This window comes from Bacillus rossius, chromosome 15 (assembly GCF_032445375.1).
Source record: "Bacillus rossius redtenbacheri isolate Brsri chromosome 15, Brsri_v3, whole genome shotgun sequence".
NCBI lineage: Eukaryota > Metazoa > Arthropoda > Insecta > Phasmatodea > Bacillidae > Bacillus > Bacillus rossius.
In genome coordinates this window covers 44765555-44783595 of record NC_086342.1, presented here as the reverse complement: position 1 = coordinate 44783595, position 18041 = coordinate 44765555, and the positions used below count along the sequence as shown (strand labels likewise).

The 18041-nt window shown below is 37.4% G+C and overlaps 1 protein-coding gene across 2 annotated transcripts in view; it reads left to right on the top strand.

Annotated features, from left to right (window-relative positions):
• LOC134539555 (targeting protein for Xklp2 homolog) overlaps positions 1–18041 on the top strand; it is a 99158-nt gene that overhangs the window by 52675 nt on the left and 28442 nt on the right. For both annotated transcript variants that reach the window (XM_063381692.1, XM_063381693.1), the window contains exon 11: positions 5081–5290. In XM_063381692.1, coding sequence (XP_063237762.1) covers positions 5081–5290 — 210 coding nt within the window. The remainder of the gene's footprint in view (positions 1–5080; positions 5291–18041) is intronic.

The following is an 18041-nucleotide window of genomic DNA, read 5'->3' as shown; positions in this document are numbered from 1 at the left end:
AGGCGCGAGCGAGTTTCCCCCTCTCCCTCTTGCGCTGCTCGATTGTTTTTTTTTTTTTTTTTTTTTTTTTTTTCAGTTTACGTTTCCAAAGTCGGACGCCAGATGGCAACACTAATCAGGACAGAGTCCTCAAAACGAGTACACAAAAGCCTCGCGTGGCAGAACAAACAAAATCGACGTTACACAGCGGGTTTTTCTGGAACGGCGTGTTGCAACCTCTTAGCGGGCCCTGGCCAGCGACCCGCGAGAATTAGCTAACCACGCAGCCTCGCAAAAGCCCGCGGTGCCTGTAAACTAATGTCGCAGCAACCTATATTCCAATACCCGCGTGTCGAAATCAACCAGCCGAGCCTGGAAACGTGCACGTACACCAACACGTAAACCTGACGAGAAACAAAAGTAAAATAAATTTAAGAAAAAAAATACTGAAATTTCCAGACCGCGACAATATAAACAATTAACTATATTTGATAATTAATAGTTTTTGGTAACCAAGAAACAATTAAATCTCATTAGAGCGGCTTTTTAATATTATCTCTTTTAAGATAACCAAAAAAACGTGAAAATACGCGATTATAAAAACAAAAACATACATATTTCTAATTTGTAAAAAATACTTTCTTACGTTGTTTCTGTTCCAATCTCAAACTTTGTCTACACACGGCTTAGATAACTAACGGAAATTTGATAAAAGAAAGAAAGGACGGGATTCTAATTTTAAAGCCACGCACTTAGGTGGCGACTGCACGGCTGAAGAATGTGACAGGCGTCAACGGCAAGATGTCTAATGGCGAGCGAGGGGGGTGAAGATAAAGCAGACAAATAACAAAAACCCGCGCTTCAAGCGATCACGCCGTAAATTACTCAAAAATACCTCGTTATAGCCGTGTTCTCACTATTACCGTGCTCACTATAACGAGATTCTACTGTATAACTGAGCTTTTACTCTCTTACCCCTTTCAAAATGAATTTCTTGTGTCTCTGGCTGTTCAAAAAGGTAGTGATATTGATGTGAACATAATATTGGTGTTCTTCCACCACATGTGTTTGCTGATGGCAACCCTCTCTCCTTGTTCCATCCTATAGGCATACCCTCAATAACAGTTCACTGTCCAGAAGCACAAGAACAAGAGGTGGTTGTTCTGGACCAAGGTCGTGCAGGAAGTATCTGTTCATTGCCTTGAAGGGAGGATGAAAAGCTCCCTGTGTTTGTGTCGCCTGCAGAGAGAAATAATGTCCCTCACTAACTGTGTTTTATTGCAGATATATTGTTTTTTTTTTCCCCCACTGAGAAATGTTTGATTGCAAAATTGTTTGTAGTGCTAGCAGGGGCGCAACAACTAAATTTCCAAAGGGGGGGGGCAATATACCTTTTTATAAAGAATCATCGATCCCCCTTGAGGCCTTACTTAAGGCGCTCGAGTTTGAAGTCGGAGATCGCAGAAGGGAGTACCTAAATGCAGTGACAAGTACGGTCCCTAGGCAAAAAAAATTGACCTGGATAATAATTGAAAGCATCACTGCCTGTTTACTATTTAATTTTCCCGCTTGGCATTGGCTTGGTACATTGAATACAGAACCATTTACACAAATCTGCAGATCTAGATCTCGCATTAAAGAAAAAGACATCTAATGTAATCACTCATTACAACCACCATATTACGGGTAATTTTACAAACATTAAGAAAGCATTAGTTTTCCCTAACAGGTCCGTTGATTACAATTCTGGATGACGTAATTGTCTATAAATGTTGTTTAGGCACATTCCCAATGTTTTGGTCAAACCGGTCTCTAGTTATGATGTAATTATGCAAGTCTAACATCCCGCACCACAGCAACGTGTTAAGTCTGGCTTGCCGTTTACGTAGTTTCTCACGTAGCGTAAAAAAAAGAAGTAGAGTTTAATTCGCCACATTACGATTCAAGATGCTAGCAAGATAATGAATTTGAGTTTATGATCACTCCAGTCTCTCTGCTCATTGTTTCCTTGAAAAAACCAACCCGGTCTCCGGTTGTTAATAACGGTTGCGTCGAGGCTTACTTGTAGTTGCGCAGCATGGTGGACGATAACCCAGGCTGGGCACTGGTCGATGCGTAGGTGAATGGAACAGCCTTTCCATTTTAGCAGCGGCGCAACACTCCTGCACCCGCGAGGCGAAGTCGACTCCACCCGCCGCCAGCACCGTCTCCCTGCTCGCCAGCCGCAGACCGTCGCAGGTTAACGCCTCACCATCACGTCATAAGGCTCAGCGCGCAGCGCGGTGTTGGCTCGCGGAAACACACACACGCGCAGCGCCGCGAATGTCCGTAATGCTTTTTGTTTTAATCAAGCTTCAGGGCGAGAATGAACCAAGTGCCAAACCATCTATCATAACATATGATATAATTTATACCAAATCAAAAGGACGTTAAAACAAACAAATAATAAAAGTGGAGTTAATGGAGGCGTGGCAAACGCCTCACCCTATTGAAGCGGGGGGTCCGGGGGTCCTCCCCGGGAAAATTTGTATTTCAAAGTGGAAAATGGTGCTATTTAAGCAGTTTTATTATCTAAAAATTGATTACACAGCACTTTCTTTGCCCCCGTTTGCCCCCACTTCAAGGTTTCAGGGGGTGGGGAAGGGGGGGGGGGAAATACCCTTGACCCCCCCTGTTGTTGCACCCCTGAGTGCTAGTATTACGTTTCCAGTTTTCAGTGCCAGTTAATTTGCCTGGAAGTGAGGGAACCAAGAACAGGGTGTCTACTGACCCTGGAAAACCTGGAAAACCTGGAAAAATCAGGGAATGTTGTATTCAGGGAATAATCAGGGAATTTTTGTTTGGTAGGTTGTAGTTGGCAATACGTTTTTTGTTTATTGATCAGCTCACATTGACGTTGCATCAAGTGTATATCCTCTCCCATTTATTTTTGAATGGCAAATAACTAACAGTTCCCACATCTATTTGTTATGTTTACCATCGGATTCGGAAGTGGCGTCAAATCACGTGATACAAACTGGTTGAAGCTGGTCTGTTATCCTGCTGATGTGACGTGCTGCGGCATGTGCTTCCCTTTCTCGGATAAGACCAAGTTGTTTCAGCTTACTTAACATCAGTGTTGTTGGGGCATCTCAGTGTTTACTGCAAGCATTTTTGGGAGCTCTCTTCCTCTGTTGACATTCAAAATATTCTGCAGGTATCTATAGATGGCCCCAACGTAAACTGGGAATTTTTGTTAGCTTTGATAATACATATCACAGACACTTTTGGTGAAGATTCACCATCATTGCTAGAAATTGGTAGCTGTGGGCTTCATTCGGTCCATGGTGCTTTCAAAACTGGAATTTCTGCTACACAGTGGGATATTGTTAGTTTTTTGAGGGACAGTTACTATTTGTTTAAGCATGTACCTGCAAGGAGGGCAGATTACATTAGAATAACTGGATTAGAGCTTTTTCCCAAGAAATTTTGTGCAATCAGATGGTTAGAAAATACTGCAGTTGCTGAGTATGCCACAAAAACGTTACCCCACCTAAATAAATTTATTAGTGAAGTTTCCATTTCATCTGTCTCTTTCAATGTAGTGAAATTGCTCTTGATGATAATCTTCTAGAAGTAAAATTGACATTCATCTACTCTTTGACATCAGAGCTAGAATTGTTTCTTACAATGTTCCAAAGTGAAGCACCCATGGCACCTTTTCTCAATGATTCACTGGTAGACATTTTATTAGCTTTGGCAGGAAAATTTGTGGAACCAGTGGTACTGAAGAGCTTTAGGGAGAAATGCAATGTATCTCGATTGGATGTAGATAACCAGGAAAATCTATTTACTGCTAACAATATCAAGTTGGGATATGCAGTACACCATGCCATCAAGAAAGAGAAAGTACCAGAAAAGTCTGTCCTGTTATTGAAAAATGATGTTAGGACTTGCCTGAAGGTTATGGTAAAAAAACTTCAAGACAAAAGTCCCCTGAAGTACAAACTTACCAAGGGAATTTCCTGCTTATGTCCGTCTGTGGCTTTAAATTCAGGTGTGAGGAAACAGCATGTGACGTATAGTTTAGAATGTTGTCTTCGAAACAGGTGGCTATCAGGACAAGAAGCTGAGTGATCATATCATTTGGTATGTTCCTCGCAAGATTTTGAAGCACTGTTCTCGTATTTTTCTCGAGAATATGGGCGCCTTGATCATTTTTGGATGCTCATTCTTAAGGCACATACAGTAGCTGCCAAAACAGGCCTTCTAAAGTTTGTGAGAATAATGTTGGTACTTTCCCATGGAAATGCATCATTGGAAAGAGGATTTTCAGTCTAATCTGCTGACTGAAAACTTGCAGGAAGAAACACTGATTGCACAAAGACAAGTGTACGACTTTGTTCAAAGTTCTGGAGGTGTAGAGCATGTTGATATCACCAAGTCCATGTTACAGTATGTAAGAAATGCTAGTTGTAGGCATAAGGAAGCCCTGCAAACAAAACAAAAAGAAAAGGAAGCTACAGACAAGAAGAAGGCAGAAAAAAGAATAGTTGAAGAGATCAAGGCATTGCAGTTGAAGAAAGCTCAAGTGTGGGATTTCGCTCGTTCTGAAGCAAGTGCAATAGATGCAAGAGTTGAGTCAGTGCAAAATTTATGGGAGCTTCCTTTTACTAATGTTTTTGCAAAAGGAAGTGTGTGAAATATTTGTAGCAGCATGTTTTATTTGCCATCAATTGAGTCACTTTGGCCATGTCTGGAAGAAGGTAATTTTTTTTACTAATTTAAGTGAGTTGAAATACTTTGAAACCCGTCAATGTACTGTTATGCAGTTTTTTCAGTTTCGTGGAATTTCGTAATTGTGTTAAAGAAAACCTGGAAAAATTAAGTTTTAGACCTGGAAAACCTGGAAAAATCAGGGAATTTAATTTACTATATCTGGTAGACACCCTGCAAGAACCAAGACCGACACATCATCTGTGTGTTGTTAATGTTGGATACCTTTCCTCCGGTATGGTTGGTTTCCGAGATGTGATTGCATCTTTAAACCACACCTGCCCACTTTGTGATTGATGTATGATATTCGTGCCTCGAAGGTGAGACCCGTGGTGTTGTGCGACAGGCCTGCTCCGAGGAGAACAGGAACCCCGTGTTCCGCGCGCAGCCCGCGCTGGTGCTGAGGAAGCAGCCCTTCGTGCCGCGCAAGCAGCAGCGCTCGCCCCTGAGGGCCAGGAACGTCGCGCTGAAGACGGAGGCGCGCTCCAAGGAGCGCAGGCAGTTCGACGAGAGCGTGCGCTCCAGACTGGAGCAGCAGGAGCAGGTGCAGAGGGAGGTGAGTTCGCTGCCCTCGGCTACTTTCTTTAACTTGCTGGTGTGTTTAGTGTGTGGAAAACCACTCCTGGGATCACGCACTAAGTAAACACAGCATACTCATACCGTATTTGCTCGCGTAAAGGCCCCGCCCGCGTATACGCCCCTCCCCATTTTTTGTAAACATTTTTTAGAAAAAAATTAAAAATGTGTTTTTCTGGGTTTATCTGAGGGCAGGGCAGCTTGGCATGCATCAAACAGCAAGCCATGTATTGTAAGCGGCAGTGATACAGAGACTGGTATAACAGTTTGTCCGCTCTCAGTAGGACTGACGTGAGGCGTGACACACGTACGCAGTTAGTCCCATCTCAAACGACATAAAGATAAAGAAAGCTGAACTCTCGCGCATGTGTTGATGCGTAGCGTTGTTGGAGCGGAAGAGGGGAAGTGAAGGAGGGAGAGAAGTGGGTGGAGCAGTCAGCAAGTGCTACTGGCAGACACAGTGTTGCCATGTTTCACGCACTCGGGCCGACACTGTTGCCATGCTTTACGCGCTCGGGCCGATTCGCACTACACGTTGTCTGTTGCATTGTTTGAGCGTGCGTGTTTCGTTACCATAAACATGAAAATCGGCGGAAAAAGGTGGAGCTACACAGTCGAGTTTAAGTTAAGGCTGTTCAAGTGGTCGAAAAATCGTCCCCACTTCGGAATGACTTTAAACTGATACATCACTCACAATAGCATAAAAACTGATCACTGAACCCCCTAAGAGCGCTGTATAAGACTCAGGGTCGCGCCGCTGGGTATTCAGTCGAGAGGAAGGCTTCAAAGGGGAAGGTTATGTCGCTCGGCTCTGTACAGCGGGTAGGGCGACGCGCGAAAGAAAATCGCCCCTAGCTCTACTAGCGGAGGAATGGCTAACTGTTTGCAGCAGGTAGTCGCGCCGGCTTGTGGGCTATCCCAGGGGGCTGGGGGAGGAAGTGGCAGACAGCTCAGATCTCATTCCTCGCCGGGCGCGTTGGTTGAGGGTGGGGGGAGGAAGTGGCAGACAGCTCAGATCTCACTCCTCGCTGTCCGCTGTCGGGTTTGGCGCATGACATCAGCAAGGACCGCAGATTTATATTATATTACTGATAAAGTTTTACATTTTGTAGTGGTTACCATGTTGGGAATTCCGGAAAATTGTTACGTTATTTTTTTTTCATGACCCTGACATCTTTTAAGCTTTGTCAACTCAAAAGTGTAAACATAAATTTTATTTTTTTTCGTATGTAACTTTATAATGGGCATAATACTGTGTAATATTGTACTAATTACTTCCAGTCTGATACATAGAATCTAGTGAAAAATAATCTCGATCAAATTCGTTAATAGGAGAATCATACCAAGGGGTTAGAATTGATTGTACATCCTAAGAGTAGTACTTTTGTCTGCAAGGTTTTTTTCATAACAACCACTGTCAGCGCAAGAGTTTGGAACAAATATGGTTTGAAAATGAAAAATATTCATTACTATAACAAAACAATTTAAAAGATTTTTAAACCTAAATATTATTTAAAAATTATGTCTGAAAATATTTGTATATGTTGTAGCTTGCTGCTAAACATGATCCAAATTATTAAAACTGCTGTTATCTTTTTTTGTTTTAACATCAATAGATATAAAATTATATATATTTCACTTGTGGATGCGCAATATGTGAGAATTATCTCCATACTTATAATTTCTGTTGGTCTAAAAGATATTCCGTTAAGGTATGAAAAGAAAATCAAACTATTTGGAATGATATGTGTGTGAAATATATGGCAAATGTATGAGGTAAAGAAGACCTCACTAAAACTTCATACATAATTATTAAATTGCACAGACAGCGATAGCGATTGTTTCCTTGTACAGTAGAACCCCGATTTAACGAAGTGCTATGGTTACCGAAAATGTTTACTCTAAATCGATGTTTCGTTAAATCCGATTTTCCGATTTTCAATGACCCCCGCACTCATAATCGCGTCCCTACCGTTTCCATATCGTAGACAGGGTCGACGCTGATATCTTGTGCTGCCGTGCTATCTCAGACTTCGTCAACTTTACATCTTCAACGTCTTTTAATCTCGCTCGTACGGCCCCCGGTTCGTACGTACACCTCGGTACATACAGATTTTCAGAAACCGTGAAAAATGAGGCATAAAATAAAAGTTTAAAAATATGTAAAGTGTAAGAAATACGTTAAAGTGTATTAAAATACAGTCGCAACCTGCAGCGTTTATAACAAATACGAGTTACATACACATTGCGTCACAGTAAAAAATAAAAAATAAGAAAATTTCCGTCAATAGCGCGCCGTACGCGGAGAAAGGTCATTGTACTCGGTCAGCTGCTGTTACGGCGCGGCGTGGCCGCCGGCTGACTCTCTTTGTTCGCTGAGCTGCGCAGCACTTATAAAAAACGTATTCGAAAAACTAAACACCGCGCACAAAGCTCTTACTGAGAATAATAAAGCTGTAGCAAACCGTATGTATTCGGTACCGAGTAACAGGTGCGCCATCTAGTAACGAGTAACGAAACGTTACACACGGCTGCATCTCGTTACTCGCATTTTTCGTATGTTTTACGCATGCGCGCGCATATTCGATGAATTTGCGTTACAAAGAACTATGTTTGTTTATTAAGTAAAGTATAATTTGGAAATTCGTCAAAGTTTTTTACTGTTTATTAAAGGTATTGTGTGTGTAGACAAAGTTTGAGATTGGAACAGAAACAACTTAAAGTATTGTTTACAAATTAGAAATATGTTTTTATTATCGCGTATTTTCACGTTTTTTTGTTCTTATCTTAAAAGAGATAGTATAAAAAAGCCGCTCTAATGAGATTTAATTGTTTCTTGGTTAACAAAAACTGTTAATTATCAAATATTGTTAATTGTTTATATTCTATTTATTATTTACGCGACGTCATACTGTACGCGTACGCAATACGACTCGATTCGTTGCTGCAACATAACATAGCATGGTATGCGGTTTCAGAAGTAACGAGTAATGTAACGTGATACGATAGTAACGAGTACTAATTGTTATAGTAACGAATACATACGGGGACGCTTTTTTTCGTTACTTTTACACCTCTAGAGAATAATGATAATGGCGTATTGGTGTGACGTGGTCACGAGTTGAAAAAACCTGGAGGATGGGAAAGGGAATATTTGGAAACGTGTGATTATTGGCTAGCACTGTTACTATGCGGGCGTGTTTGGAAGATAACGTGGTGAGTCAAGCCAGGCATAGAAGAGGGTGAGGGGGATGCGGACAAAGAAACCCTTCATGACGTCATGTGTCGCGGACAGTCTATCTATCCAGGCGCGCGCAATGGCACGCACCTACGCAATTCAGTTACAGCGCCCGCAGTTTTTAAGCAATTTGAACAACTTTTTTAATTTTTTCGTATTTGGACAGAGGATGCAAAGGCACATATTAATATATAGTACCTCCATTCTATTACTGACACCACAAAGTGTAATTTTTAATAAGATTCCATTACTATTTACTTTCATTTTTTGGAAATCTATATTATTATTTTAATAAATTGGTGTTTTTTTTAATGGTTCCTGAAAACCTTTACGTTAAATCGCTGTTTTCGTTAAATCCGTGTTCGCAAAATCGGGGTTCTACTGTAATTGGCAACCGTTTGCAAGATAATATATTGCAATATGATTTAAACATTCTAAAATATGCTAACACACTTAATGTAGCCTTTTTTTATCTTCTACAAATGACTGCTCTTATGAAGAAATTAATAGTGGGTAAAATTTTGTACTGTTGGATATTTAAGAGCACACTTTGTTTAGAGTAGTGGTGCACCGATATGACTTTACCGATTACCGATTCGATTACCGATTATGAGAGCAATAATCGGCAGATACCGATTCAGTTACCGATTATAATGAAGAAATTTTTTTAAGTGTAATAATGCACACAAAAATTTTTATTCCCATGTGAATTTAATAACAAGATTAGGTAAAATTGAGAATACAGTTATAATAACAGTATAAAATATATATAAAATACACTATTAAGTCATTGCAAAGTGTAAATTAAATTCTATTTATATTTTTTATTGTAAAGAACTTGAACTACAGTCTAATAATTGTAATTTACAGTGGGTAAGTTTGTGTTGCGGAAAACTAGCATTATTATCGAATATCACATAAGGTTGCATCGAGAAATTACCGTTTAACAATGTTAACCTGTTGCTATATTTTGTTCACTTGAGTTTGTAGAAAAATGTTTCCACACTTCACTTTTTTTCTCCCTAGTCGCCATCTCACTATAATTATATAAAAATGACTCAAAACCAATTCTAGCACATGTGATTTTATTAATGTTGACTGAATTTATAAAATTATAAATACTTTTTCACTTTTCACGTCACATACAAATAACACAACGGATAATGTTGCCAAAGACGCCAATAACGAGTTTGTAAAAAGCAGTGATAAACTCTGAAAGGTATCGGTACCACGATTTTGAACCGCTACTATCGACTCGAAAAGATCGATTCTCATAGAATCCACTGCAACTGCTTGTGGTATTTTGATTGCGTGCCATCTATTTTACGTCTCTGGCTATAGGCAATGTACAAGGCCACTAGACAGAACAAAAGACGAAACGTAAATAAACGTGTAGGAAAAATGTATTTTTTTATTGTTCGAGGCAATGAAATTTATTAAACTTAACGAAATATCTGTAATCTTGATATGACGGAGTTAGATCAATTTTGTAATATATACAAATATTACCGTATTTCGTCCTAAAATGTGTAACAAAATATTACACGGTAAAAACCTACTTAATTACGACGGGACGTAGATAATCAGCAAAGTAATCGTTAAGATAATCGCCGATTACGATTAATCGGTAAGTACCCATAATCGCCGATTACGATTCATCGGTATCCGCATCGGTGCACCACTAGTTTAGAGCATTGCCTGTATGATATAGTCTTATAACGTTAGAAAGCAAGTTGAAGAATTTTATTTAAAGTGATTACATTAACTTTTAACATTTAAAATGAAACAAATTCTTCCAAGTAAGAGGATTGATACACACACAGTATGTATGAGGTAAAGAAGACCTCACTAAAACTTCGTACCTAATTATTATATTGCACATTAGACAGCGATAAGTAATGTCTGCGCTAGCGATTGTTTCCTTGTAATTGCACAATGAAAGTCCCCCAGAATAAACCCTCGCATATCAAATCTTTCTCCATGGCTGTGGAAGGACCGGTATGGTTTTTATAGCATACGTGATCTGGGATAGTTTTCTGCCTTGATTTGGCCATCGAACATATACTACAGTATTTATTTCTGATGCCCAGGTGAAGTATCTTCTGCGTTTCCAGTCCGATAAGAATAGCCTGCAAAGTAATACAAATGTACTGAAATGGTCTAATTAGTGTTATAAAACAATTAAATTCAAAGAACTATTACAATGTGAGATGATTTGTGTTTTCTTTAGATAACTAAAAACCACATGTTTTTAAAAGAAGGTTATTGTTTTAAGAAGCAGGTCATGGCAGAAACTATCAACAATATCAGTGTATTTCACTTAATAATATGTCATTCCTAGTAAATTGTGATGTCTTTGGCGTTAATTTTAAAAAAAAATCAAATCGAATGAAACATTTTTATAAAAGTTACTTATTTGTTAATAACAATAAAAATTAAAAAGCATTATTTTTCCTTTTAATTTCAATGTAAAACTAGTCTTACAATTTGAGTATTACCGAGGCTAACGGAGCTTCTCATCTCATGACGTAGGCGAGACATCAAAGAATCAAGGGATGAAACTTTTTTTTTGTATTCGCGTCAAATGACGGCTTTGGTCTACAAAGCCAATTGGTGTAAGTAAACTCGGAAGGCACCAGACTCTAATCGACAATAAGAACTACAGTGGATTGATTAGTATAGGTTTGTAAACAGCTCTGCATCCCGTGAATGTGTCTACATACACTGGGGTCATTTCTGGAGTGGCATGACCTACGTAGTGCACGGCTCTGACACCTTTGCAATCTAAGCTCCAAGGTTTTAGTAAAGATTCTGTATTTGTTTATGAGAATTACTTTTGACTTTAAAATTTTCTTCTGGAGTCCTTAAAAGATGGTGGAAAATAGCCGAATTAAATTCACCGCCGCGCCCAACTTCTCTTTTATACATTCTGGACTATTGTAATTTTCTCTTAATTTTTATAAAAATCTGTATTTCCTTACGCCAAACTTAATGTTATTGAATATCAAATAAGTGTTGTGATCGGGTAATCCAGGGAGAATTTTTGGCATCGTGTAGAGTCAATGCAGCCACTGCGCCGGCCTAAATAATTTAGTTGGCTGAATTTTGCTACTCCCAATTTGGTTGTCTGTAACTAAGCAATATTGACGTAACCTACGGGACTCTCGTATCAGTCCTTTCTAGTGTAGTATTATACCGCCACTGGCAGGCGCATATAGGGAACAAGGTTTAAATTTGGCGCCAATTGTAGCGACAATTTACATGCTCGGAACACTAACAAGATACTGATTTAGGTTCGTCGTCACACATGAAAGACTGGTGCAACATTTCAGAGAACTTACAAGCGAATTCTTACACCGGTTTTGTATGCATCCCAATGGTATTATTGGCGCTCATAATCAAAAAATTAGGGATGGGGCGAATCCTGATTTCCTCGAATCCGAATCCTAACTCAAATCCTCGACTGGAATTGCCGAATCTCGAACCCAAACCCGAATCTTTTAACAGATGATGTCCACATATCTAATGTAAGTGAGATGTATTCTGCTTGCACTAAAAGTCCCTTGACTTTATCACATGTAGTTTGGTACATTTCTGGTATGTGTATATAAAGACAAAAATTTTTTCTTGAGTAATTTCAGTTTTAGTACAGATTAGCAGTTAGGATTTTTTCTGTAAATAAGCTTGAGGTCTGCGAGCCTAAGAATTTTACTTCGAGCGAGCTCGAGCTTTTGTGGTACAGTTACACTTTTGGGAAATTATTTTTATCTTAAACTTAGTATAATGTTTGAATAAAGTATTAAAATGAAGTGGGCTTATTAATTTTGGGTAACTATTTACAGTGTGGTTTACATTTTGCACTGCTATAAAAAAAATATTTTTTTCCATTGAATGTTACCTGTTTCCATTGGTTCAATAGTAAATGATATCATCCAACTAACATAACCAAGTACCCTATATGTTTGTGTAAATGTAACATATCTTTGGAAAAATTTCATCCATGTCAATTTTTCTGGAGTCCTTACTGAGCTTCAACAAACTTAGCACCAAAAATCATGTTGTATGAAAAGTACATTCACATTGTTTCAACATTTCCACTTTTCAGCACAATAATTCTGAGAGAGATTGTCACAGAGTATTAAATTCTGTTCTTTAATCTATCATTCAGAACAATAATTTGTTCTGCACGTTCAGGAGTTAAATTAGCTCTACGATTGGAGATAGTGTTTCCAGCAGAAGAGAAGCGTCTCTCGCTGGCAACCTGCTTGGCTGGAATGCTTTAGTAAAATTTCTTAACCTCAAAATTAGTGTCATAAATATCTGTAACTGGTCATTAACGTTTAATCAATTGAAAGTAATAAAAATAAAAGCATTTTACTTCATTCAATTTACACTTGCAAAAAAAACATACACACAATAAACCTACATGGAAATTGAAATTAAAGTCTTTTTCAATATCCTGAAGTCTGAAATATGTTTACGCATGTCATTAAATGTAGAGCTGTATTGAAGAAGCCGATTTTGCCAATATTTAGTTGAATCTGCATTTCTGCCGACTTCCGATACAGTACGCTCATTAATTTTCGGCCGATATTACTGAAAAACGAAAGAGACTGCCATAACCTAAAAATCCAAGAGTACTATTTTCACTTTTCGTAGTAGTACTGCATTCTTTCAGATCGCATTATTTCTTAGCAACATGTGCCAACCGTACATATCAAAGTTTAACATCCTTTTTTTTTCCAACAATGTTCTTTAATTTAATATGTCATAAATAAATAATATATTACTATCACGGTAAATATACATCTCAGTTGTTACGGTAACTATAGTGCAAATATGGTAGCTATCATGCTTCTGTAGTAATTATGGTATTCTGCAAAGAATCTTTAGTTCTTTTTATGGTAATTATCTTAAAATAACTATTGGGTTTGTACTGTAGTTATGGTACATCATCCATATTTCTTAGTATGTTGTTCATTTTTTTTTCTTCATATTTACGTGCGCCATTATTTGAGACAGAAAGTTTCAGAAAAAAATTTAACTGACTTTATATCACACATTTAATGGCGTAAATGATGAGACCTCGGGCAATTTAAACGCTTTATACGGAAAAACCTACCATGCGGGACCTCGTAAGCGAGTTTTACTGTATTTTTTCCCGTAAATATTAAAAAACCGAATCCTTTGACGAATCCTATATCAGACCCGCCGAACCTTCGAATCCCTAGGATTCGGCGGATATTGGATTCAGTCGCCCCATCCCTACAAAAAATTAATAGGTACTTTTAACAAAGTTAACAGGCCAAGGGAGAAATTTATCATTCAATCACACGTTTTCCATCTCCTCCTCTTAAGGTGCATAACTCCCTCATAAGTCACGATAGGCCCATTTGTTAATGTTTCCCTATTCTTTTGACTTTAAGATTTCTGTCTGCATAGTTAGCATATAAATAACGTCTCATCCTGTACAGCGCCTGAAAACTTTTCCCTCACTTTTTTCAGTATCCCAATGCTTTATAATTTCTTTTACCTCATTCCTTAGTGTGCCGTGAGTTCACTTACCTGTCAATAGATGGCAATATAAAACATTTTTATTATTTACTGTCATACCAGGTGTGTTATCATGATTGCATTGTCATTAAGAAGTCTGTGTTCATAGGAGCCATAACAAAATATTAATTAAGAGAATTGGGATTCCTGCAACCCCCAACCTCCTTGGGAGCAATCGCATTCGATATTTTCTATCCCAGATCTATAGCGGCTGCTACTGTGCCTAAATAGTCACATCTCGGATTTCATTGGTACAATTTCGTGTACACTTTCAGAACTGCAATTATGATCATAATCAATTACATGATAAGTCACAGTTAAGCTGGTCACAATGATATTCATGGAATCAGAAACCACCACAAATGACGTACATAAACCACGTTTCACTAGTTGTCTGCCGGTTGAATTCTTACAATTTGTTTACTGTTTTACTGTTTTTATAGGTAACATTGAGATTTTCTACCAATCTGGACATTTGATTAACTATATAAAATTGTTATTTACAGTTTTCTTTAATGTTCCTTTACTCACAACACCTGTTGATGAATTATAGCCATGCCCATAGGTTCTTTTCCCCCATACACCGTCACCTTCTTCTGCTATGTAGGGAATGCCATTCAGAAAATGTCCTTTCTGTTCTGCTATTTTCTTTTCTTCGTCTCCTGCTTTTTTTAAATTTAGAAGTCACATGTTTTTCCCATGCCTGAAACACAGTGGAGATTGGTAACATTTAATATACTAAAAAGAAAACAGACTTAATTTACTCTAGTATCGGATTACTTAAAATAAATATAAGTAGTCCTGCAAAAGTTATACCTGCCCGATTTTCTCTTTCTGATTTACAAAATTTTCACAGGACATGCATGGAATATCCATAACTGATAGTAATTCTTCCACTTGACACCTATACCAATCGACAAGGCACCCCACACTACGGCATCATTTATTTATTCAGCCTGAATCTCGTCATGTGAAGTTCTGTTACAAGACACTTATATCTTTCATTTGACACCTAAAACAAAACTATAGACTCCAAATTTCACTTCATGCAAAAAACGGCCAATTTCTGCCGGACTATTACGCTGGAAAGTGATTTTGACTACCGGCGAAGTCAAATAAGATGTATTCGCATTTTAAACGTTGCGGACCTTGTTGGTGGGTTTTCTCAGGAACTCCGATTTTACCCTTGCATTCATTCCTCCACACCTATCTAATTCATCTTGTCCATTGTTCTGGACAGCTAGAATAACACGGATGACTTTTGGGTACAGCAGCCAGCTTCACGCAGTACTAGCTCGTAGTCATTCACATAAGCAGTGCTTGATGTAGGAAACAGCTTCCATACATTTGCTTGGAGAAACTACACTTCACATTAACAGCTCGTCTGTGATTATGATTTATTCAAGTCATTTGTTAAGGGCGCCGTCTGGCTAGAGAGTAAACGCGTGACCGCGTACATAGCATGTCGTTCTTGCTCGGAGCTGAGTGGCGACATTCAGAACTACTCTTATCTCCTCCTGCTCACTGCCCCACTCCACTAGTACCCACCCTCCTCCCCACGCCGACACTGCTTGACAGTTAAGAGCCGCCCTGCCGACTCGCCATGTGTCTGAATCACTCTGCGTTTTTTAGTTTACCGTAGCCGGCGTACCAATTGCATACATATATGTTTAGTGTAGCGATATAGCAAAATACTTATTTTAGTGGTTGATAGTAACGTATTAACACTAAATTATTGTGTATGTCACACAGACAAATGTGACTGCATACGTCAAAAATAATTCTGTCTGAATTTCTGACTTAGAAATACATGTCTGGACACTACTTTACATTGATGGTTGATTACAATGTGATGTTTTCCCGGTTATTCGCAAAACTACTTGAAAACCTCTCTGGTGCCACCAGTACAGTCACCCTGTGAATGAGCATTTTAATTTACATATATTTAATACCAAAAATGTTTGACTTTTGTACTTTTTCTTAATTTTTGACTATATATTTTTTAAATTTTGATGGTTACTAAATTAACAGCATTTCTGCACCAAGGGCACGGGCAGTTTTATTCAGTCACAAGGGTGTCAAAAATACGTAGGTAAACAGGCAAATTTTCAGACTAAAATTAGTAGTAGGGATATATTAAAAACAAATAATTTAAAAGGCACACATTTTTACTAACGGCTGTTAAATATTGAGTTTTTATGATTGAATTTTTTTTTAAGTTTAAGAATGTTTGGTATGAAATAAAAAGTAGATAAGTTTTAAAAAAGTTTAATAACAAATGAAACGAATCAAAATCATCAAATAAAATATTTATTCAATAATATTAAAACTTCAAGTAACAAAATAAAAATATACCTTACAGCAAAAAACATTTTCTTCAAGGCAGCTGCAAAATAAATTTTTGTCAATCAACTTTCTTCGTAAGCACTGCACTACACAGTATGATAAATTGAGTAATCGAAATCCATCACTCTCGGCACAGACTACAGGTTTAGGTAGATTTCGAAGTACCTATCGCTTCATGAAATGTTCAAAAATCTTCTATAAACTTATGAAACTTTTTAAGCATCCTGTACGTTCTACAATATTCAAAATTGATCTAATGGACACTGTCTTATTCCATGGCCCAAAACTATTTTAAAATATTTAGTTAAATTCATCCAGGACTGAATAACATAGAACGTATTTCATATTACGCCTACGCATTTATTACCTTCTAACACTACTTTTCATACTTTGCACTAATAAGTGATCACAAAAAAAAATTTGTTCTGGATCATTGTTTATGATAATATGAAGATAGTTAAAAATAAATTTCAACATATTTTATAGGAAATATAAAACTTTTTTCAACCTCCATTATAACTGTAAATAGTTTGTCGTATCGACAATAATTGTTTCAGCCAAAGGTTTTGGATAATGTTTAGGAATTTTGCAATAAATTATTTCATTTTTGATAGTATATCAACTAAAAAGTTATGATTTTTTTGTCTTTTAACCATTTTTATCCCACGGCTTGCAATAATGGCTGGTTACATAATATTTTACTTCATATAAACGTTCTTGATAATATATAGAAAGTTAAGTAAAAATATGAATGACTTTGATTGAGTAGGTACATGGTACGGAAGTTTTGTTTAGTTCTTTTTATCTCCACATGAGTTTTTTTTCAACTTCTTTCGGTCTAATCAAAAATTGTTTTGGACCAAAGTTTTAGATAAAAAATAAAAATATACATTTAACATTAATTGTTATATAATTCATTTTTTAAGTGTTTTACCATAAATTGAGTTTTTTTTTATATTTCAACATTGCTATTTACAACCCCCTGAGCAATCATTTGGCTTATCAAAAATTGTTAAAGACAAAATATTGTGTTAAAAATTATAACATTTACAAACTATACAAACAGATTTGATGATGTGTCTACTAATGAAGTTACGAACTTTTCTGTCCTCAACTCATGTTTTTTCCGACCCTTGCATTTATGGTTGGTCGTATCAAAAATGTATTAAAACGTTTTTGGTATTACTTCTACGAGTTATAATACGTTTAATCGATGCAATATTTGTCATACAATGGGATTTAAAGCGATTGTTAAGTTAATCAAAACCTTCCCCATTTTACCCCTTTGGTGGGATTATGCCCATTAAAGAATTCGACCAAAATTTTATTACTATATTTTATTTATCAGTTTGGAAATGATTTGTGCACAATTAAGGCAGTATCGTGTCCATAAATTGTATATGTATACACACACAAACGTTTGATTTCACAATGGCTTCGGTAACGGCTTCAATAACAATAGGTAGTCTTTCTTCGAAATATACCTAAGAATCCACAAACCAAACAAAATAGAGGAAGAAAATAATGCATAGAAATAACCCACAAAACAAAATTGTTTTTAAATATAGAACTGTGGTAAAGATTAATTACATTT